Here is a 25,095-nt window from a genome sequence, read left to right on the forward strand (position 1 = left end):
CCCGACTGTCCAACAGACCCTAATTTACCCTATAAATGTACCTACCATATCTATTAATAATAATAATAATGGATATTTTATTTGCGCAATCTGTCACTCGTATATTTCAAACAGAAAAGAAATAACTGAACTTGGAGCATCTAACTTAATCGGAGAAATTTCTTCAGTCAAAGTTGACTTTAGCTTGAGACAAATTAATCTCAGATTAGACTTTATACAACACAAAATTCCAAGTTCAGCTAGAATGAGGATCAATTTAGCCTCTGATCTAAGATTAAATGGTTTATACAATCGGCCCTTAGAGTTTTATTTATTTATTTATTTATTTATTTATTTATTTATTTATTTATTTATTTATTTATTTATTTATTTATTTATTCTGGTGTAGTTAAGGCCATCAGGCCTTCTCTTCCACAACACCAGGAATACAAATACAATAACAGAAATAAAAAGGAAAAAAAACACTATAAACGAAGTAAAGTCACACAAAAATATACACAGGTTGCAGTCACACAAACTTTAAATGAGTGATTAAGTATAATTAATTGTATCCTAATTAACTAACATAAACAAGAAACTTGCGATTTTAATCTGGAGTAAAAAAAAACACAAATCAACACTTCTAGCAATATCTAAAAATCATTAAACAAGACAAAATTTTCCAATTTAATTTTGAATTGTGATAAAGTCCGGCAGTCCCTGACATCATTAGGTAGCGAATTCCAGAGACGAGGTATTTCTACAGTGTAGGAGGATGAGTTTAGAGACGTTCTATGATGAGGGATAGAAAGAAGTGCTTGATGTCGGTTTCGAAGAGTTGTAAGAAATTGAAAGCGCGATAAGAGATAATTCGGAGTAGAAGTATGCATGATTCTAAATAGAAGAGATAGTGAATGTATTGTTCTTCGTTCCTTCAGACGCACCCATGAAAGTAACTGGAGGGAAGGTGGAGGTGCCTAGCCTTGATAAGTATGTGAGGTAAAAACATCATGGCAAAGAAGGAGTGCATGAAACTGAATTGCAACAAAGTCCCTGCCTATTTTATATATAAATAGGCGAAAATAAAGTAAACAGCAAGCAGACAACACAGAGATATTTAATGATCAACTTAAAACGTGTTTTATCATCACATAGCTCAAAAACTAAAAATAGATGGATTCGATATGATTAAGTTAGGTGTTTCTGAATACCTCAAATTCATCTTATGCCTCACGAAAAACGTTTCGAAATACAGTGCAATAATTTGCTAAACTACTTGTACAGTGGGGAGTGGGGAGGATAGTTAAATATGGTGAAAAACTAGTAAATTTTCAAATTTTCGTCTTTCAAGAATACTCCTTGATGTGTGAAAAATATATTACATATTATAATATAACGTTATTTATGGCTCTCGTCAGATACTGTGGCGCCATTTTTAAAGCTCTGGTGCACAGGGTATTTAAAAGACATTAAACTTTGATTATAAATTAATATTTGTCATTCAAGCTGAGTTCTTTGAAATTAAGGAAGCGGAGAAATAGGACTGTATGCGGGTTATTCCAAATGATCCATTTTTTTTTTTTTTTTTTTTTTTTTGCAGCAGAAATGACACTGTAGATTTCGATAAACGAAATCTCTCCTGAAATTTTCTGTCACCTAATTCCTATACTGTTTTCGCTGTAAGAAGAATCCTAATGTAAACATAAGCACGTTGCTGTCATACCCATGATTGGCTCCCAGTCGAAATACTCACACGACGTAAGAAAATATAGTTCCGCACTTGAAAACCATAACGTTGTATTATTTGAAAATAAAAAAATGAATTCTAATTGTTAAATACGATGAAACCTATAACTTCACTCATATGTAAAACGCTATGTAAAAGAAAAGCTACTTTTATATTTTGTTATGTACTATGAACGCGGATGAATACAAACAGTAATACCGAGGTAGTCTGTTCTTGTAACAAGCTGCCGTCACTCGAGCTCGTAGTTGTTCCTGTAAGCACGTGGTACTGAAGTATGGCTTCTGCATCCTCGGTGTGTGCGGTTATTAAACATAAGAGTGGAAACCCTCTCAAAAGCGGAGAAAAAGAAATAGTCTCAAATGTATATAATAAGTTATGTGAGTTTTAATTACAGTAATTATAAAGTAAATGTTTCCTAAGCAAATGAATGCATAGTAGTGAGGTTAGGCCTACTCGACGAGTAACGGGAAATGTTTAACATGAAACAGAATGTACAACAGTGGGCGGGAACACGTACTGAGAATCTATGGCGCCAAAAAGTGGCCAATGAAGCCTCACTTCAGTCACGTGCTATTGTTTACATTAGGATTTTTCTTACAGCGAAAAGATTATAGTAAGAATTCTCTCTTTGCACTAATGAAACTTCAAGCTTGCCATCATTCCTATGCTATCCAAGTACAGGAGTGGCAAAAAAAAAACGGACCGATCCTTGTAGCTGATTTCAGAGCCTTGTTCACTCCAGAGCACGATAGACTGGTAACTAAGGATGCTATTAATAGACATTTCGCTAGCCCGCGCTACGAGCGTGCTAAACTAGCCTGATTACTTTTTCTGATTCGACTGGTTACTTGTACAGGATTCATATCATATCATATCATATCATATCATATCATATCATATCATATCGCTAACACTGGTTTATGAATACGAAAAAAGTTAGTTCGCTGATCATCCGCCGGAAGCCCACGCTAAGAATATCTATGAATATGGCCCTAAAACTTTTGTGGTTCGAATCCTCCCTGAAAAAGGAACTTTTTTTGTTCCTTATTCAAATTTATCCCTAATACTTTTCGATTGTAACGATACTTTACTACTTAATTAACTTATTATTCCCAGAACATGAATTCTACCAGCAATCGAAAAGTATTGGGAATAAATTTGAATAAGGAACAAAAAAAAGTTTCCTTCCCAGGCAGGATTCGAACTACGAAAGTCTTAGTTACCAGTCTATCGTGCTCTGGGGTGAACAAGGCTCTGAAATCAGCTACAAGAGTCGGTCCGGTTTTTTTTGTCACTACTGGACAATAATAATCGTCTTCGAAATAATCAGTTGTGGGCCTAGCCGCCATTTTGTTTTACTAGATCCACTGATCACTGGTTATCTCCTTTAACCACTCGAATATTGCCGGTTAGAGATTACCGTGATTAATCTCCTGTTTACGTCCTAATCGTGGTTGATGCACCGTAAAAATGCTTAACCAGGAGTTAGATGGCAAAACTTGCTAACTGCAAAATTTTCAAAATTGAGATTTTGGTGGATTTGTTAACAAAAATCAGGCCTCTACACGATGTTAAAGTTATCTTAGTAAAATTTAATTATTTCTCTTCATTGTAGTGTGTCAAATGTGTGATGGTTGCACCTATAACCTACTTGTCTCCATTCAGTTTTTTGTATCTCCTGTAAAATTTAGTTTTTTCAGTTTGCAAGTTTTGCAAAAACGGTCCTCAATTTTAACCGTTGGTTACGTTAACCGATGTTGATACACATGGTCACCAGATCTGGCCGCCATTTTGTTTTACTAGATCCACTGATCACCGGTTATTTCCTTTAACCACTCGAATATTGCCGGTTAGAGATTACCGTGGTTTATCTCCTGTTTACGTCCTAATCGTGGTTGATGCACCGTAAAAATGCTTAATCAGGAGTTAGATGGCATAACTTGCTAACTGCAAAATTTGCAAAATTGAGATTTTGGTGGATTTGTTAACATAAATCAGGCCTCTACACGATGTTAAAGTTATCTTAGTAAAATTTAATTATTTCTCTTCATTGTAGTGTGTCAAAGTGTGATGGTTGCACCTATAACCTACTTGTCTCCATTCAGTTTTTTGTATCTCCTGTAAAATTTAGTTTTTTTTCAGTTTGCAAGTTTTGCAAAAACGGTCCTCAATTTTAACCGTTGTTTACGTTAACCGATGTTGATGCACATGGCCATGGAGACTATAAACGCGATCTCGCACAGTCACCTTGTGCTGCCGAGGTACGACTACCAACTCACCGGCTGGCAGACTCCAGTGGCGGCCACGCACACCTGCAGTTGTCCCAGGTTCTGCACGCGGTTAGTCCACACGGCGGACACCTCGTAGTCGTTGGCCCACACGGCCCCGTACAGGATGTGCTCCGAAGAGACCACGTCGACGGGGGCCGGCATCTCCACCAGGCGCGCCCCGGCGAGCGTCAGGTCCGCCACGTACAGCCCGACGCGCGGGTTGGCGGTGCCCGGCTTGGGGTAGCGGATGCTGACCGTGCTGGAGTACTGGGAGTCCAGGCTGCCGGGCTCGCCGTAGTGCACGTAGGATGCCGTGCGCACCTCCGTGTCGTTGAAGGACGCGAAGGCCAGGGACGCCCCGTTGGGGGAGAACCACAGGGCCGACCCGGACCCCAGCACCTCCTCTGGAATAGTGGGTACGTGGGCAAATTACGGGTAGGCTAATAATAATAATAATAATAATAATAATAATAATAATAATAATAATAATAATAATAATACAACAGTCGCTGAGATATAGCCCTCATCGCCTCTTCAAATCTCATTTCATATCCACAATCTTCTTCAGAGTCATTTTTCGTAGTCTTCTTGGCTCATATGTAGTACTAGTTGTAGTAGTAGCACTACTGGGTATTCAGTTCAAAGTGTGTCATTGCTCGCTGTATGCCGTCATGTGGCTAGCCGATGAGCCTAGAGAATTCAATCTTCCTACACTTCCGCAGAGGTGTATTACTTATCTGCCAAAGAAGTTGCCTAGCAAGTACGGCGTTCATTCTGAAGAGTACTTACTTACCGATACGTACGGTAATGCCGGTAGTGGCAGGAATGTGAACTATTTAGAAACACGTACTGAGGTGAGTTTTTTTTCTTACTGTCGGGATATGTGGAGAGGGTTAAGACGATTACTTACGTATTTGTTGACATTAACTTCGACAGTCAACATGGACACGGAGCATTTGATTTGTGTTGTGGAATGTTGTGATACGCAACCGATGATAACAAATACCCTGCGTACGACTTGGCAGCGCAAAACACAGTTCGAAAGAGGTTATGGTAGTACACAGACCGTACAGACCGCCATCTGTTGCTACGACGTTCAAGTTATACCGTACACGTTCTCAAGTTCAGATTGAACGCCTTGATTGATAGGCAACTTCTCTGACATAAAAGCTGAAACTCGCTTCAAATCGCTGACTCACAACAGTGACGTCATGACACACTTTGAAATGAACACCCAGTAGTAGTAAAAATTGTACTAATTTTGCAGTTCATTTTGAAGAAGTTTTTCAGATAAGTCTTTGAAATACAATATATGGATTTAATGTTGTTCCGTCAATGACTTAAGGGGATGCGCTACTGAAAATAGTCGAATTTTGGCAAATTTTACCATTCTTTGTATTTTCGCGCTGAAAATGTACGATTTTTTATTTATAAGTGTTAATATACGAATTATGTTTAACCAAAACTTTAAATTTAATTATCTCAAAAAAAATTCTACGTTTTCAATGACAAGTATTGATTTTACTTCTCAGTGGTTAAAGCTAGAGTGATGAAACTCGGCATACATATTTATTAATATCTCTGTTGTGAAATGGAGCATTTGATTGACTGTATTCAACATAGATTTTTTGGCCACCGGCGTGGCTCAGTCGGTTAAGGCGCTTGCCTGCAGGTCTGAAGTTGCGTTCGGGCGCGGGTTCGATCCTCGCTTGGGCTGACTACCTGGTTGGGTTTTTTCCGAGGTTTTCCCCATCCGTAATGTGAATGCAAGGTAATCTATGGCGAATCCTCGGCCTCATCTCGCCAAATATCATCTCGCTATCACCAATCTCATCGACGCTAAATAACCTAGTAGTTGATACAGCGTCGTTAAATAACCAACTAAATTAAAAATAAAAAACATAAATTTATTGCTAGAGAATTATACGTAAAAAGTATTGTATTTTTATTAATGTTTGAACATTGAAGAAACTATATTTCTTTTTACAAATGAACAAATTAAAGTAGGGCATTACTAATGCTCCACTGCACAACATGCAGTGTTACCTTTAAGGAAAAAAAAAATTAATTATAAGTCTTATAGAAGTAGGATTTTCACTAATAAAATTAAAAAAAAATAGTTTAATATTTTTTTTAATGTTTATGAAAAAAGATTAAAATTTACAATGTGTGATTATGATATTCATATGCATATTCAGAAGAAAACTAAAATCTTTAGCTAAAAAAATGTTGATTTTTAGAAATTTCAGCAGCGCATCGCCTTAATATGTTAGCCTATACATAAGGTATAAAACTTTTATACTACATATTTAATTGTTGGTATTAACGTTTTGGTAGCTTTTACTTGCAATAACATCAGGTACCATATTTTATATATTCATAATATAATAACCTTTGTTTTTGTGTACCATTGATATCAATATAGTTAAAAACTTAAAAATAAATATGCAAAGTCTAATATAAAATTAAAAGTCTTCATTATTTAAACTAAATTCAAAATTATTGTGAATAATATCATGTTGATATATTAAAATATGAAGACTTGTTTACAATTCATGTTTCACTATTGTGTCATATTAATTTTATTGTGAGTATATTAAGCTCACATACATCGATACACTCACAATAAATTTCATATGACACAACAGTCAAACATGAATTGTAAACAAGTCTTCGTATTTTAATATATCAACATGACATTATTCATAAGAATTTTTAATTTAGTTTAGATAATGAAGACGTGTAAGTTTATATTAAATTTTGTATATTTATTTTTAAGTTTTTAACTTCATTGATATCAATGGTACACAAAAACAAAGGTTATTATGTTATGAATGTATAAAATATGCTATCTGATGATGTCGCAAGTAAAACATTAATACCAACAATTAAATATGTAGTATAAAGGTTTTATACCTTATGTATAACATGCACTGACAGAACAACATTAAATCCATTTATTGTAGAAATTGTACTATTTTTAATAGTGTAGTAGTAGCGACAATAATAGTAGTTGCAGTAGTGGCTTACTTACTCACAAATTGCTTTTAGAGAACTCGGAGGTTCATTGCCGCCCTCACATAAGCCCGCCATTGGTCCCTATCCTGTTCAAGATTAATGCAGTCTCTATCATCATATCCCACCTCCCTCAAATCCATTTGAATATTATCCTCCCATCTACTTCTCGGCCTTCCCAAAAGTCTTTTTCCCTCCGGTCTCCCAACTAACACTCTATATGTATTTCTGGATTCGTCCTATGTGCTGTATGTCCTGCCCATCTCAAACGTCTGGATTTAATGTTCCTAATTATGTCAGGTGAAGAATACAATGCATGCAGTTCTGCGTTGTGTAACTTTCTCCATTCTCCTGTAACTTCATCCCTCTTAGCCCCAAATATTTTCCTAAGCACCTTATTCTCAAACACCCTTAACCTCTGTTCCTCTCTCAAAGTGAGAGTCCAAGTTTCACAACTATACAGAACTACCGATAATATAACTGTTTTTAATTGATTGTGTAACCCTTAAAAGAAAAATACTTCGACTCTTATACATGCATTCAAGTCTCTTTTCTGATCAATTGTACGACCATTTCTACCGTGGAACATACGATTTTCGTATTCTACCAAAACTGCCAGACCAGTATTCTACTAGTTCACAACTCTAGGTCTATTAAGCTACAGTTGCAACCTCAACCCGTAAGCTTCTTTGCTGTGTTAGGCTCCTGTGTCAATGTTTATTTTACGCCACGTGCAAAGCCTCCTCACCTTCGTACACCCAGTCTGGAACGCCGTTATAGATGACCCCGGGGACGCCCGAGAACGTGAGGCGTCGCTCCTCGGCCCCCGAGTAGCCAGCAGTGCGATAGTACAGGTCGTTGTTGAACACGAAGGCGAGGGCGTTGCCCACAGGGGCTAGGCGCACCAACTGGAGCAGCTCACCTCCGGCTACCGGAGCATACGTCCTGAGCAGAAGACAAGGTCATGACGTCACAGTATTTCATTTTTTTTATAATTATTTTTCAGAAAAGTTACTCTACTAATCCGAACACATTGAGGTAGAAAATTTATGGTTAGAGGTACTGAGGGCCGTAAAGTTTTTTTTTTTTTAACCAATGCCACCAGGTTGTCTTTTCGACATTTCTGGTCTTCTCTCCTGGCCGTGGCTTAGTTGTAACCCACTTCTGAGGTTGGGGCGCCTGGAAGGCGGAGTTACATTACCCCGATGATGTGATAGGATGATTATGATAATGTGGTGCCAGGAGAGGTCTTAAATCTAAACTTAACCTAAATTCCAGGCCATGGACGAACACTAGAATAATCCCCTTTAAGGAAAAATTCCTGTTTTCTAACAGGGAATCGAACCCGGGACCTCATGAACTATAGCCAGAAGCTCTGATCACTAGACCATGAGACTGGTCTAGGCCCTTAAAGTGTCACGAGAAAATATTAATGCTCTTTGTTGGAAGAAGAACTTGACGATCACCGAAAAATAAAGAATCAGTTTTTTATATTCTAGAAACTGGAATAAACTAGACTGTGAAAAACTTCATTAGACGACGATGATGATGATGATGATGATGATGATGATGATGATGATGATGATGATGATGTGTATATTCTGTTATTGAAGCTGATGGAGGTACATAAGATAAGATAATGAAGATTATGGTAAAGATGTGAGGGCTTGTAATCCGGTACAATTCATTCATTCTTTCATTTCTTCATGATGAAGACAAAGTTGAAGATATCTATCCCTTAATATTTTCCGCGAAAACAAAAAGGGGCGGTGTACATTGACATAACCGTAATTTTTCCACGTAGAATACGACTGAGGTGTTCGTTGTGATAGAATGAGATGTAGTGTTTTTTAAAAGATTTTATTTATTATTGACGAACTTTAGGCCTACATTGGCTCAGGTAGGTCTATGATATGATCATTTATGCTTCGAAATCTCACACAGCACAACTGTTTCAAATTTTTTTAGTTGGTTATTTAACGACACTGTATCAACTACTAGGCTATTTAGCGTCGATGAGATTGGTGATAGCGAGATGGTATTTGGCGAGATGAGGCCGAGGATTCGCCATAGATTACCTGGCATTCACCTTACGGTTGGGGAAAACCTCCGAAAAAACCCAACCAGGTAATCAGCCCAAGCGGGGATCGAACCCACGCCAGAGCGCAACTTCAGACCGGCAGGCAAGCGCCGTAACCGGCTGAGCTATGCTGGTGGCTTATTTCAAAATTAATTTCGTTCAAACTTGTCTAAAGTTTAGAAAATAGTATTATTCTAGCCGAACTTGTAATCGTGTGTCAAGGTGTACCACAAACATTCTAACTACATGTTAATGCACAAGAAAAACAATTTGAATAGAAAAAGAAGTGAAATAATTGAAGGACACGGTAGTTAGAGGAAGCTTGGAGTGCTTGTAAATTATAACATTTCAAACCTATGTATTCTTAATACAACTAAAGATAATTAAATGAAACTTTACCACAAGATAAAACAATTTAAAAATCGTTTACTGCATATAATTATTAATCAATAATATTTCTTCACTGGTTTATTTGTGAAGATATATTTTTTTTCTGAGGCTGAATTCTGACTTTTCATAAGTACACATTTCCCAGATACAGCTTGATCTATGACTGTAAAGTTTTTGTATTTTATAATAAACAACATTTCTGACAATATGAACCTAAAATTTGATCAAATAGATATTAGTTAAGGTAAAAATAATTTTAATACCTTCTTCAGGAATATTTAATAAGAATAATAATTTTTAAATAAAAAAACTATCATATTGTATTAATGTATTTTAGCTATACCTATAAATTCCAGAATTTATCCTTGAAAATGCACAGTTGTTAGTCAACTGTCCGAAGACAGGTCTGAATCTCACAACTGACACCAAAAAGGCATCACTCATGTGGCAACTAAGCCAGGAGATAATGAGGTACGGTGTCCAGTTCCTTTCCCCCTCCATTGCATACATCGCTGACTAGTAACGTATTTCACTAGTCAGACTTCAGATGTACACAAAGAATTGCTTTTCCTCTGATACATATCGTCAAGTGAGATATACTGCCTGATAATAGATGTACATATCAGCCAGAACTTCAAAGGTCGAAAGTACAGTTAAAGTTTAATTAAGGTGTAAGGCAAATAGTTCCTGAGAAAAGTGCACCTAAATACTTACTTACTTACTTACTTACTTACTTACTTACTTACTTACTTACTTACTTACTTACTTACTTACTGGCTTTTAAGGAACCCGTAGGTTCATTGCCGCCCTCACATAAGCCCGCCATCGGTCCCTATCCTGTGCAAGATTAATCCAGTCTCTACCACCATATCCCACCTCCCTCAAATCCATTTTAATATTATCTTCCCATCTACGTCTCGGCCTCCCCAAAGGTCTTTTTCCCTCCGGCCTCCCAACTAACACTCTATATGCATTTCTGGATTCGCCCATACGTGCTACATGTCCTGCCCATCTCAAACGTCTGGATTTAATGTTCCTAATTATGTCAGGTGAAGTATACAATCCGTGCAGCTCTGCGTTGTGTAACTTTCTCCATTCTCCTGTAACTTCATCCCTCTTAGCTCCAAATATTTTCCTAAGAACCTTATTCTCAAACATCCTTAATCTTTGTTCCTCTCTCAAAGTGAGAGTCCAAGTTTCACAACCATACAGAACAACCGGTAATATAACTGTTTTATAAATTCTAACTTTCAGACTTTTTGACAGAAGACTAGATGACAAAATCTTCTCAACCGAATAATAACAGGCACCTAAATACGTGCAAAAAAAAATATATATATATAAACAGAATTCATCACTAAAATTCGTAAACAAACCTATGAAAAAGTTATGTCTTACTCTATGCATTAAATGATTCTTAAATTCCTTGAAGTTTCATTTAATTGTCTTTAGTAGTATTAAGAATACTAAGATTTCAAAAATTATAATTTACAAGCGCTCGAAACAGCCCTGTAACTATCCAGTGTCCTCAAGTAACTAACACAGAAAATAAATGCAATGTAAAATGTAAAGTGACTTTTACGACACCCGGTAGATACTTAAACTAGTTTTTCGTCCATTGCATACTGACCTGTAGCTGAGGTCGTAGATGACAAATCTGGAGGATGTTGAATGCCTGTACCCCTGAAAACAGGAAAGACAAAAATGTTTTCAGACATTCGCCAAGTAGGAAAAAATCAGATGTATCAACAGTCATTGTTACCATACTCACAGACTGCTGGTCGTAGCCAATCAGCAAGAAGAGTCCGTCGGCCGAGAGTTCGTAACTTGTGGCTCTGTATTCCTCCTACACAAAACAAAAACAAAAGATGTTACGAGGTTGTGTTGAAAGTTCTTAGCGTCACATGGAAAAAGATCATTTATATTTATTCAACGTAACTTTTAACTCATTACACTTAGCATAACGGTCATAATGCAGTTGTAAACTTCAAATATATATATATATATATATATATATATATATATATTAGCTCTGCAAACCACTCTTCCGGGGTACTCATTACTGTACCATTTGGTGAAAACTGATTCGCTATGAACTAATATTAACTTCTCAGAGCACTTCCAATGATGCCACCTCCCCTTGTTATGGACATGAAGGCGCCGAAATTGCGTATAATATTAGCCGTGCCGCGCGGCCTCTCTCAGTAATATCTCGGCATCGAAAGAGTAGCTAAAAACCTGTGACATCACTTGTTTGATTTATAATTGCGAGTTCTGGAATATTAAAGTGATAATAGTCACTTAAGATACACTTTGAGTTAACCATAGTGAAAAATGTGTTGTCAGCTAGAACAAATTTCTGGTGTCGCTTTATATAAAGACAATATAAATTACATGCCCTACATTAATTACTTCTCTTATCATAAGACACCTGCTCCCCATTTGTAAACAGGAACAAAAAAAATATCAAATAAACACAAATATAGTTTCATTTCTGAAAGCCACCGACGTGGCTCAGTCGGTTAAGGCGCTTGCCTGCCGGTCTGAAGTTGCGTTCGGGCGCGGGTTCGATCCCCGCTTGGGCTGATTACCTGGTTGGGTTTTTTCGAGGTTTTCCCCAACCGTAATGTGAATGCAAGGTAATCTCTGGCGAATTCTCGGCCTCATCTCGCCAAATATCATCTCGCTATCACCAATCTCATCGACGCTAAATAACCTAGTAGTTGATACAGCGTCGTTAAATAACCAACTAAAAAATTCATTTCTGAAAGAAATTCCATGCTCTTGATACAGCACAGAATTTTTTCCTTCTTTTTTCTGGCTTCTACAGTTCATGCTTTCTTCATGACTGGTTTCCCCTTAAGGGGACACTTCATTAAAAAATGACAACTTTTTTGTAATGTTTTTTAACCAAATTTTCAGAGCATGTTTTCTATGTAAAGGACTAACAAAATCCAAATTTTGTACTTCCAAATATTTTTGGCTTTTGGTTTTTCCTATTCTTTTTAGAAATATTTTCAAACCCAAGTTTTTGGTAGTAGATCTAAATTTTTAAGCTTCTTTTTTTTGTTATATTCACAAGACATATAGAAACATTTCTAAGCATTGATTTCATGAAATATCTCATTTATTTACTTTGACTTCTTTATTTTAAAAATGTTATTTGTCTATTACTGATGAAAAAATATAAACTAAAAGCATTTTTTTCACAAAATAAATACATAGAAACATACAGCTATCTCATAAATACTTGCAATAAAAATTTCATCCAGATTGATTAATATGTGATACAAAAAAGTTGGTGTTGAAGCAACAAAAATAAAATACGGAAAAATATATTTGAAAGTAAAATAAATATTTATGTACGTTAAAATTCTCTTCCACTACATTCCATTTAGTAACTTCATGGAGCCAACTTTAGATTTGTAATCAGAAATTTGTAAAAAAATAATTTTGACAGCTCTTTAAGTGCCACGCCCTCTTGCAGCCGTAATCAAAAAAATTTAACATATTTGTAACCAGAATTGAACTAAATCCATTTGGTATGGGGTGTGACAATATACATTCTAAAGAAGTGAAATAACTTATAAAAATGTTTGACAAATTTCTATTATTTTCAGTGGAATCTCCCCTTAAGAGATAAAAGAATGTTCTTTAATCAAATTACCATTTATTCTAAAATGTTGGTTTTCAATTTATCTGTATATTTACTTCTCTATTCCTTTTTATGACCGTATATCTATTTCACAGAATTCAGAATCAGTAGCTGCGTAATTATCTATTTCATGTTTATCTTATCGCGTATAAGCTTCAAATCATACTAAGAAAGGTATTAATGAAGTTACTGAAGATTTAAAAAAGTTTATCTCTTTCGTAACTCTTTTGCTCAGTATCTGTGCTTGGCTATCACATGGAAATACTGCAATTCAGGTTAATATGTGTTCCAGTTCAACCTACACCGTGTTCAATTCCTAATGGAGGCATATAGATAAACGATGTAGGCCATGTCTGTTGTTGACATTGGATGTTGTTCTTTCGTTTTATTAACAAATGAATGCAGCCTATATTAAGAATATGGTAAGACGTATCATCAATGTTATTATCACAAGCAAACTCTATTTAATCTTTTTAAATACTTTTAAGAGCGAAATGAATGTTACAACAAAGCACTAAAATATATTCTTAAAACCTACTTCCGCACAGAAGTTTTGGTTGGAGAGCAGTTTCATGATGTTGAGTATTTCGTGAATGAATTTTAGTCAATTGACTATAATTTCAGAACTTCCTTGACGAAACTTTCTCAGAATTGTTAACAGATAAATTCAATACTTTCTTGTTCAGGTGACACCATAATACATGTTTTAAAAGCGGATTTCATGTTTAAAAAATTAAATATTAAGTGCGAAACTCAGACATTCGAAAGTACCAGACATTATTACATCAGTAAAATCGTTTGTCTTTTGTTAGGTTCGACAAACAAACCTATGATGTCGTGAGCGTAAAAACAATTTCTGAAAGCTGCCATTCAGAACTGAACACGGGGTAATATACATTACGTTTACATTTTGCATTCTATATCTTCATTATTTTCAGTGACATAATGTCTTAAGGAAGACTAGGACTGAATTTTTGGCCAAAATGGTAAAAATAAATATTTTTATTTCTTTACATAAATAATTACCGTACCTTATACATTTATTTAACATTCTGCCCTATATTTAGCCCCCACCTACTACTTTAAAAAGTCTGGCGACCATTTTTAAAATGCCACACCTACTAAAAATTGCGTTTTCTCAAAACTACGTTTTTGTTCAATAATAAAGTTCCTAGCGGCTTCCATTTTGTTCCGATTTACATGAAACTTTGCAAGAATACTCAGCATATTGCAATACACAAAGCTGTGCATGGAATCAGCTCTTCAGTGAAAACTTTTCATGGCATGATTTTTTAATTTCTAAAAACTAAGGAAAATTATCAAGCAAAAAATTATGATTTGTAAAAAAAAATTTATCTTCTCAAACAATTCTCAAATTTAAGAATCAATGTGCAGTTTTCTTTATTATGAAATGTAAGTCCTTCATAAAGGATGTTTAAAATCAAAAACATTATTCTGAAGTTGTCAGGGATGTTTTGAATTTACGCATAATTTAATATACTCTGTAATTGAAATAAGTGAAAATTAATATCTAAGGAACTAATGAATGAAACTTGATGAAATTTGGTACTGTTATTTAAACGTACAGACACAAAAAATCCGCTATATTTGAAAGAAATTAATCAAAGACTTTAAAAGTTACAAAACTCAGTTCCAGTCTCCCTGAAATAATCTAGTAAAAGAAATTTATTTATTTATTTTTAATTTATTTATTCGTCGATCAGCAAACTGCTATATAGACCACTGGAAGAAGTTCATAATTAATAGGCATATTCATTAACGTTGTTACTAATTTTGTTTAATTCACATAAATGTATCCCGGTTTTTCCTTAGTTTCGTCTTACATCACCAAATATCAAAATATTAGGCCTAAACGCTTATCAAAAATATGTTGCTATGGATTAATTCCACAGTATCTAATCACTGATACGATATTCTTTTGTTAAATTACTCTTTTTTCCATATTACAAGCCGCTGAATAAGACTTGGCCTCGTTCTAGCTTTAAGAAGGTTATCCTTCATAATCCAGCATATCACAATGGCATTAATATGCATCTTGGGATTTCAACGGCCCCCTACGATAAGCCTGTCTTATCTTGCCTACAACGCATTTTGTTCCTTGGCGTTTGTTTGTGCTTAGCAACATTAGCATTGATAAACACAATCGCTTGTATATCTTAACGTGGTGACAAATAGCAAAGTCTCTGTGTAGTTAAGCTGATTTGGGAATGGACAATAATCTATTTTAAACATAATAAAGATGTTGACGCTAATTTTCAACTGAAGGAAATACAGTATTTTAGAACCTGTATGAACACTGGAAACCCGTCTACCCCCAAAACTTTACCTCATCTATTTTTTTAATATTGCAGATGATACGTGAAATGTTGAGGAGGTGGAGGATGTTGGTGGAATAGCAGAGAAAAACGGGAGTAACCCGAGAAAAATTTCTGCAACACCAGCCCCTTCCATATACCTTAGTCGCCTCGACAAAAGACGAATTTTATAATTACAGAGTGGGCGTAAAGTCACACTACATCTATTTATTTTTCCTGTAAAACAAGTCTGTGCATGAAAAATGTGTCGGCGGTACTCTAAGATATCTGACGGACGTATTTGAAGGTCTAATCATGTAGGATTTCAGGGCTGGTTTTGGTAAGACGCCATCGAGAAGAGATAACTTATTGAAGTTGAAGAGAAAAATTTTCGGCACGGAATTTGTGAAGTGGGAGACCCTCCACTCGGCGAAAAACTGGTGCTGCAGTCGCCGAGTCAGTCGATCGATCGTCGATGAAATCAACAAGAAAACGTGCAGCCCAGTTACAAGTACCACGATCAACAAAGCGTCACTACATGAAGAAAAACTTGAAAATGCATTTTTTGTCCCTATGATTGTCATTGAATTAACAAACAGGGATTTGGACAGACATATGGCATATGACTACATGATGATACTCAATGTTTTTCCGATATACGGTCCCTCGTGGACGCACAGGGAAGCCACAATTCTCTCCTCCACACTGAAAACTCTCATATTCGCATCGCTATCCTACACTCTTGGAATGGCTGAAAATTTCCGTGTGTTTTGGTTTTCCTCAGGTCCACCAGATGTCTTACTCATGATCATACCTCGAAATACGTCCGCCAGATGTCACACGAGTATCATCAACACATATTTCATGCACATATTTCTTTTTCGGGAAATATAAACATATACAGTGGGACTTTTCGCTCATTCTGTGTTGTCGAAGATCTCATACTTACTTACAGAAAGACGATAAGATTACTAGCATAGTTTGATTTGAAAGTGCAATACATATAGTCTAGAGATTAGAGAGCGGGGTTCGTTCTTCGAGGCTACGGTTGGACTTAGTTTCGTTTCCTGCTTGTGTTGTTTTCAAACATTGAGTTCCTCAGTGTAAAATACTCGGGAGGTAATATAGTCCATCAATCGGATCTCCGGATAGGGACTGCAAGGAGAGATACCAAGAATCGTACTAAAGTATACTTATTTGAAACACCAAAAGTGTATATATTGACTACACCCCAACTCTGGCTACTAGCAACAGGCATCTATAATGAACACCGATCAAAATACCCCTCATTTCTCGTGAAAAACAAAAACTGAATAGACTACAGTGGATTACAGTGGACTTTATGTTGTCAGCAAACAGCTGGATACATTAAGATTGATTGATTGATTGATTTATTTATTTATTTATTTATTTATTTATTTATCGATTGAGTGATTGATTGATTGATTGATTGATTGATTGATTGATTGATTGATTGATTGATTGATTGATTGATTGATTGATTGATTGATTGATTGATTGATTGATTGATTGATTGATTGATTGATTGATTGATTGATTGATTGATTGATTGATTGATTGATTGATTGATTGTGTTGTTTCCAAGCTATAAGGCAAATATCAGGTAATCCAGAGGAATCCTCGAAAACAACCTGCTATCACCTGTTCCATCGACATAATATCGTTAAATAATAGAATAAAATAATATTCTCGTGAAGGAAAGTAAAATTAGAGGTCTCGTAATGTAGATTTAAAACACGTAAAGTAATCCTGACATAGGCAAAATTACTGGCAGGTTATTTCTCGTCCCGCCAAGTTCCTTAACTTTACTGATAGATGTCCCCCTTGTCGGTATTGGGTGATACAGCAGATGTCTCTACAAGACAACGTGTCGTGAGCCGTAGACATACAGGCAAAAACAATTCCATACGTTCTAGCTGCTGTTACCTGCCGTTAAGGTCATTTGCCTCGTGCACAGAACACAGCTGACGGCACGGAACAAAGTCGAAACTCTCACGCAACGCTTCACTTACATCACGATCAGGTGATATACCGGGAACGGGAATGCGTCCGCAGATTTGGTGGATCTCTTCGTCGCATTGTCTTGTTTTACAGTTGTCACTGCAGAGTGCCATTTAGCATTTCTTATTTACCGTCCCTTTTAAACTACAAAGCTTTCGATGTAGAATACATCCTTCCTCGCACCGGGAGGGATCCATGGTGAAGCGAAAATCGCTGAATTTCAAGTGCTTACTGTAACAACTCTATGAGTCAAAGTCGGATACTAATGTTATTGATAGATTGACCATGAATCAATGTAACTTGTATAACGCCCAATGACGCCATCTGTCCTCGCTATGGACATGAGGGAGTCGAAGTTACGCATAAAATTAGTCGTACCGCAAGGTATCTCTCAGTAATATCTCGGCATCGAGAACAGCTACAGACTTGTGCTACCACTCGTTTGATTTGCAATCTCGAATTCTGCAATATTATATTGATTAATCCCACGTGAACGTTTCTCAGCCAATGAACGAGCTCTTTGACGCTAAATTGAACAAGGAGAATGGAATTACACTGATAGTTAAAAGTATGCTGCTCAAAAATTAATAAACGATCGTTTATCCTCCTACGTGCATTTGTTTTATTTGTATCCATCTCTGTTTCGATGTATGAGCAATCAAGCAATTACGTGAAACTCACAGTCTCAAATGCAACAATAATTAATTACAATAATTGTATAGTTAATTACAATAAGTAAAAATGTTTATAATAAAATAAAACATGTTGAAAATTACAGGTAATCAATGATAAAAGAGTTCAAAGTAAAGTCTTGTTATAACCTCAAATGTTCAGTTGTTTTTGTTTCAAGAAACCTTTTATTCTTATCATCTCTGCTTACACTGGACTGTATTTCTGGATCTTATTATTATAACCTCGAATCTTTAGTTGTTCAGAATTAGAGTTGTTCGCATTGGGATTATCTTGCCGAATAAAATTCGTGGTAATAGTTATCCTCAGACAATTAAATTTCCCTTTTTAAACTCATGTTTGCTGTCATTAGACAATTATTTCTCGACCTCCGATCTCGAAATAATTACCATGACAACAAACATTCGTTAAGCTCTATTATATTTCCAGAAAACTGTCAGTATTCGTTGTATTATAGAAGATAACAAACACGACATACTCTGAGTGAAGGATAGTGAAAAATTTGATGTGAACTGGGACTAAGTTTGGAATTTCGCTTCATATGAGGACAAAATATTGCATGTCCTTCCTTAATTATTTCACCTATCATACTCTCCATTTGTAAACCGAAACAGAAATAAAACATTGAAACCAAAACAATTCTAGTTTCATTCCAAGTGCTGGTATATCCCTCATACAGCGCAGATTTATTGTTTTCATTTGCGTGCGGGAGGTTCGAAAGAAGCTCTTAAGACTAACATATGAGTTTTAATGCGTCTTACTTACCAATACAGGTCGCTCTACCAAAATAGACGTTGTCTGCGTTGTAGCGTCGTATCTCATGACATTTCCATTCAACATGTCAGTGTAGAGAAACTGCGTACCTGTACAACAAAGAGAACCGTTGTGCACTCCTTAAGAGTCATTACAGGAGCTGTGAAGTGGTTTTACACCCATTTGCAATGTACGATCGAAACAAAACACAAGTTCTCATGAAAGTACATCCACACGAAAGTTAATAAATTAGAGTTCTTCGCCTGTTGTATTAACATCAGTTACTTGACCATTTTAATTGTCTGTGCACTTACAAGTCATGTGTTACAAAGCACCTTTCTCGCTATACATGAACAAAACGATGTTGTTTGGGTAAAGGATGATAAGTCATAGTCATAAAAATGAGTTTTGATATAAATGAAAATTAAACTTCGTACTCTTATTACAAATAATTGTCTACACAAATAAAACACATGAAATGCAAGTATTAATTTGTTTTTACACACCCACTTGTAGAATTTAACTTGTGTGTTTGCCTGAGGAACATAACTCCATCTGCACAAAAATGACTTAACCCTCTTTTTACCCAAACACCATCGAATTTCGTATTGTCCTAGTGTGTTGAGTTTCTGGCTTTTTGTTTCAATGTGTAGGATTTGCATATCTGTTTCTGCATTGCTGTAGTTTTGATTGGAGTTTTTGATGAGTTCTACTTATGTTGAATTGTTTTGTGATTTATTTATGTTCCTTGTATCGTGTTGAATTGTTGCATGATTTAGTTATCACAGTCATAACCAAACCACACCAATTCAACCCACGCAGAACACATCACAAACTCCAACCACAACTACAACTGTATAGGGATATTAAAGAAATAGATTTCTCATTAATAAATAAATAAATTCCCAATAATAAAGAAATAAATTTCCCATTAGTAAAGAAATATATTCCCCAATAGTAAGAAATCGATTCTCCATTAATAAAGAAGTAGACTCTCCTAGTATTAAAGAAATAGATTATCAAATATTAAACAAATAATTCCCATTAATCAAGATACGGATTCCTCAGTGATAAAGAAATAGATTCCCCATTAATAAAGGAGTGGATTCTTCCAATATTAAAGAAATAGTTTCCGCAATAATAAAGAAGTAAATTTCCCAATAATCAAGAAATAGATTTTCCAATAATAAAGAAGTAGATTCTCAAATAATAAAGAAATAGATTCCTCAATAATAAAGAAATGAATTACCCATTAATAAAGAAGTAGACTCTCCAATAATAAAGAAGTATATTTCTCAATATTAAATAAATAAATTACCCAATATTAAGTAAGTAGATTCTCCAATAATAAAGAAATGTATTTCCCAATAATAAATAAATATATGTCCCAATAATAAAGAAGTAGATTCTCCAATAATAAAGAAGTATATTCCTCAATAATAAAGAAATAAATTATCCATTATTAAGTAAGTAGATTCTCCAATAATAAAGAAATGTATTTCCCAATAATAAATAAATATATGTCCCAATAATAAAGAAGTAGATTCTCCAATAATAAAGAAGTATATTCCCCAATAATAAAGAAATAAATTACCCATTAATAAGTAAGTAGATTCTCCATTAATAAAGAAATATATTTCCCAATAATAAAAAAAATATGTCTCAATAATAAAGAAGTAGATTCTCCAATAATAAAGAAGTATATTCCCCAATAATAAAGAAATAAATTACCCATTAATAAGTAAGTAGATTTTCCATTAATAAAGAAATATATTTCCCAATAATAAAAAAATATGTCTCAATAATAAAGAAGTAGATTCTCCAATAATAAAGAGGTATATTCCCCAATAATAAAGAAATAAATTACCCATTAATAAAGAAGTAGATTTTCCAATAATGAAGAAATAGCTTCCCCAATAATAAAGAAGTAAATTTCCCAATAATAAAGAAAGGTTTTTTCCAATACTAAAGAAGTAGATTCTCAAATAATAAAGAAATAGATTCCTTAATAAGAAATAAATTATTCATTAATAAAGAAGCAGATTCTCCAATAATAAAGAAATATATTCCCCAATAATAAAGAAATATATTTCCCAATAATAAAGAAATAGATTTTCCAATAATAAAGAAATATATTCCCCAATAATAAAGAAATATATTTCCCAATAATAAAGAAATAGATTTTCCAATAATAAAGAAAATATTCCCCAATAATAAAGAAATAAATTACCCATTAATAAAGAAGTAGATTCTACAATAATAAAGAAATATATTTCCCAATATTAAAGAAATAGATTCGCCTTCAATAACAAAGATATGGGTTCCCCAATAATAAAGAAATAGACTCCTCTCTGGTCAATGAAGAAATATGTACGAAGTAATGCAGCAATGGCTCAAGTCGCTGTGGCTAGCGGGTGTTGTCATCGGGTCTCACTCAGTGACAGACTGCAGACTGTAGGCAGTTGAAGTACCTGATATCCAAGTCCCTGAGAACCCAGCACTTCTAAGATCACCCGAGATGACCTCCTCGAGACCGAAGGCCCCACCTGCTCTCCTGACCGGTGGTCTGGCCTCGACCCCCAGCATCACGAGAACCACCACAGCCACCAACAGCTCAATCTGCGAGATCAGACAACGTGAAACACTTACTGGCACGCAACGAGGCATGCAACTGGTACTCCAGGCAAAGAACAAGTCACAATACTCAAATCATGTTCACAGTTCAACAGACAAAAGACTTGGTGAGTCGAAGATTCTCACCGGAGATCAGGTGCCGTTGAACTCAGACCTTGATGTAACATTTGATAGTTTCTATGCAGAACGGATTTTATCCTACTCCTTCTCATTCCAGCATTGATCTTTTTATGTCTGATATATCCATGTTTTCTGAATTTCTCTTCTATTCTACTCAGTTGACTGAGAAATAGGTGACCGATTTGGATGAGTTTCGTTAAAAGGTGTGCACATATTTGGTTGTGTGTACTGGGCTGCAAAATAAATGCCGAGTCGAAGTCGCTATCGATCTGAAATATTATCGTGTTACGAGGACTTTGCTTAGGAAACAATAGAAATAGAGATACATAGAAGGCTTTGCATATAAACTCTATTATTGCTCTGTTTTCATTACATCATTCAGCTTGTCCGTGTATATCTTCAACGAACTATAAACATTTCAATTAGATTCAATTCTCAGTTCTATATCTGTATTTATAATACAATTTTATATTTATATTTATAATAAAATAGATACATTTTAATATCCCTACAATATGAAAAGTAACTGGCCGTATATATCGATTGTAACAATGACAGCATCCATGGATAAATAAGGAAGGCTGTGGAATACCATATAAACTGCAGTTTCACTATTTTCTTTCAGTATTCTCATTAACGTTGTAAAATAAAAGTATATGAATAATTTAAAATCAATTCATAATAAATAATAATAACGTGAACATGTTATGAAAGTTATGTTATATATATTTTTTAAATAATCTCAGGAAAATAGCTTTCCACCTCGCCATGTTTGCTAAAGTCCTCGGAAAACGATATAATTTCGTATGGCATTTTTTTTGCAGCCCTGTGTACGTCTTCTGTCACCAAATCCAATCCATTTTCTGCGAAGAATATCTTGTTTTATGTTGAGTTCATTAATAAAACTGCTTTCATAACACAAAAGCTGACAAAATATATCAACAATGAAGGGGGAACGGAATTGAAATATCGGTAAAAATTTTATTCATTTATTTACTCATTTATTTATTTCAATACATTATTTTGTTTTCCCTCCTTAAAATGGTATATCACGTATAATTTTACTAAAATTGGATGCATTTTAAATTTTTCGATTTTCTGAAAAGGTTTATAAAAGTTCTTAATTTTAACGCTCAGTCCTCAAAAATTCACGAATTTTGGACAGAAAATTATATATACTTTTTTTTTTCATTTCAGCAGAAAGTCAAGCTATGTATTAATAAGCTGTAAAAGAATAAGTTGTCTAGCTTCTACAGCTTTCGAGAAAATGTTCTTCATTTAAGACATAAATTAACATTATCAGCTGGTTCAGATTCTGATTGGCATAAGTTACCTGTTTGAGGTTTTTCTGGGATTTTCCCTCAATTCATTAAGAGAAAATGCTGTCTAATTTTCGGCGCTAGACCCTGGACTCATTTCCCTGGCATTACCACTTATCTCATCCAGACGCAGTTGATAAAAGCGTCGTAAAATAACCCAATAAAAAACATTGGCAAGATAGGCAATTCCGTGTTCCCTAATATTGTTATCATAGCAACCATAACCATAATGCTTTTGTATGAAACAAATGAAGTAATATAAAAGAAATATAATCTTTTAGATTATATGGTGGCCGCGACAAAGCTCGAGGTGAATAAGATAGTTGACTAAATAGTCGTATGTCACGTGACAAGTCACGATCCAAAGCTACATAGTGCATATCAATCAAGTCCGTAGTAACTATAAAACGAAAATGCTTGCTTGATTGTTGACTTGTACACTAAACAAACATGGATGTCTCATCTGAACAATATTGGAGCTATGGAATCTGAAGATGCTTTGGAAGTAAAATGTAGATCAATATGTTAACCTCAAAAATTGGTACTCCGATATCTTCTTTATATTTTTTAAATATCGTAATATTTTAAGTCCTTATCTTTTCCACATGAGTCGTAATAAAACTGCATTAGGACACTGCCTTCTCAATTCAGTGTTGCACCGTGATGTCAAAGTTTTAAGAAAAATAGTCTATGAAGAAGGCCATGCATGATTCCAGCGTAAATATCCAAAGCTGTCTTGTATGTAGTTTACAAATCACCCAGTTGCTAGTCACTATATTGTGTAGTATAGACTTGAGTTTTGAGGCACGGCCTAAGACCATATCTCAAAGCTCAAGTCTATACTAGACGCTACTAACTAGGTCTAGCAACTAGCTAACTAGTGAACCACATACTAGAAGCTTCGGACATGCATTCTAGAATCACGGCCTTCATAGACAATTTTTCCTAAAACTTGGTGCAGCACTGAATTAAGAAGGCAGTGTGCTAATACAGTTTCATTACGAGTTATGTGGAAAAGATAAGGGCCTATAATATTAAAAAATGTAAAAGTATCGCTACTAACAATGTCAATGTTGAAAGTTAACATGTTGTTCCACATTACACTTCCAAAGCGTCTTCAGATTTCATAGCTCCAATTATTGAGATGAGACATCCATGTTTGTTTAGTGTCCAAGTCAACAATCAATCAAACATTTTCGTTTACTAGCGCTTACGAACTTCATTACTATGCATTAGGTAGCTTTGGATCATGACTTCTGACGTCATATCCAGCTATTTTGTCAACTATCTAGTTCACTTCGGCTATAAATGTAGCTTTGGGACACGGCCTAAAAATAAACTATAGGGTGTCATTTAAAAATGTTTGATGACGTCATAACTCGCACAACAACAGTTGCAACAATTTTTTTGTTTCCATAAAAATATTCCTTTCTAAATGCAATATCAGGTCTGTCTGAGTTTTTTGTCTAAAATCCAATCACTGATTTTTAATTGCAATTTTGCGTTACTTTATAAACACTTTGTATAAATTTCACTAAGGTAAAAAAAAACTGAATTCTTACGAAATACGAAAAGAGTGTAATGATAAGAAGATATGTGTCGTGCTCGAGACACTTCTTTATTTGATTATTGTCAAACGATATCTAAGGAACAACAACGATGACGACACCGGCTGCTAGTAAGATAGATGGCTTCCTACCCCGTTTAGAGAAGACAGAAGCACAGGGCTGGTCAGGTACTTACCTGTGCCTTCCCCGTGGTCGCCATGGCAGCTCGCAGGTCCGTAACGAAATGGCGCTTTCGATCTGGGCACCGCCCGTTAAGTACTCGAAGAAGGGACGGCGGACTTTGATCCCCTCAGATAAGATTGGCGTGATGTAACGAGGCAGCCTGTAATAAGGGTTGTTGGTGCGTTTTTTGATTCTGCAAAGTCAATTTTAGACAGGTTCCGAGAAGCCGTCGGATCAAGGCCAGAGCGTATCGTACTCCTTGCCGATACGACAATTCGTTTTCTCTTGGAAACCAAAATGCGAAATCTGCCGTCACGCCTGTTCCTTGAATGTATTAATAAGGCAGAGCGTTTCGTGCGGCGTCTTCCTTTTTAAT

The 25,095-nt window shown here is 35.2% G+C and overlaps 1 protein-coding gene across 1 annotated transcript in view; it reads right to left on the reverse strand.

The window, feature by feature from the left end:
• The window catches only part of LOC138711155 (venom dipeptidyl peptidase 4-like), a 38,291-nt gene extending 13,421 nt beyond the window's left edge, over window positions 1-24,870 (reverse strand). The window contains exons 1-7 of the mRNA XM_069842508.1: window positions 24,733-24,870; window positions 21,388-21,535; window positions 18,929-19,026; window positions 11,253-11,327; window positions 11,112-11,164; window positions 7,760-7,956; window positions 4,006-4,400 (exon numbers count right to left, since the gene is read on the reverse strand). Coding sequence (XP_069698609.1) covers window positions 4,006-4,400; window positions 7,760-7,956; window positions 11,112-11,164; window positions 11,253-11,327; window positions 18,929-19,026; window positions 21,388-21,535; window positions 24,733-24,756 — 990 coding nt within the window. The 5' untranslated portion in view covers window positions 24,757-24,870. The remainder of the gene's footprint in view (window positions 1-4,005; window positions 4,401-7,759; window positions 7,957-11,111; window positions 11,165-11,252; window positions 11,328-18,928; window positions 19,027-21,387; window positions 21,536-24,732) is intronic.
• Between the last annotated feature and the right edge of the window lie 225 nt (window positions 24,871-25,095).

Source organism: Periplaneta americana, chromosome 12, assembly GCF_040183065.1.
Source record: "Periplaneta americana isolate PAMFEO1 chromosome 12, P.americana_PAMFEO1_priV1, whole genome shotgun sequence".
NCBI lineage: Eukaryota > Metazoa > Arthropoda > Insecta > Blattodea > Blattidae > Periplaneta > Periplaneta americana.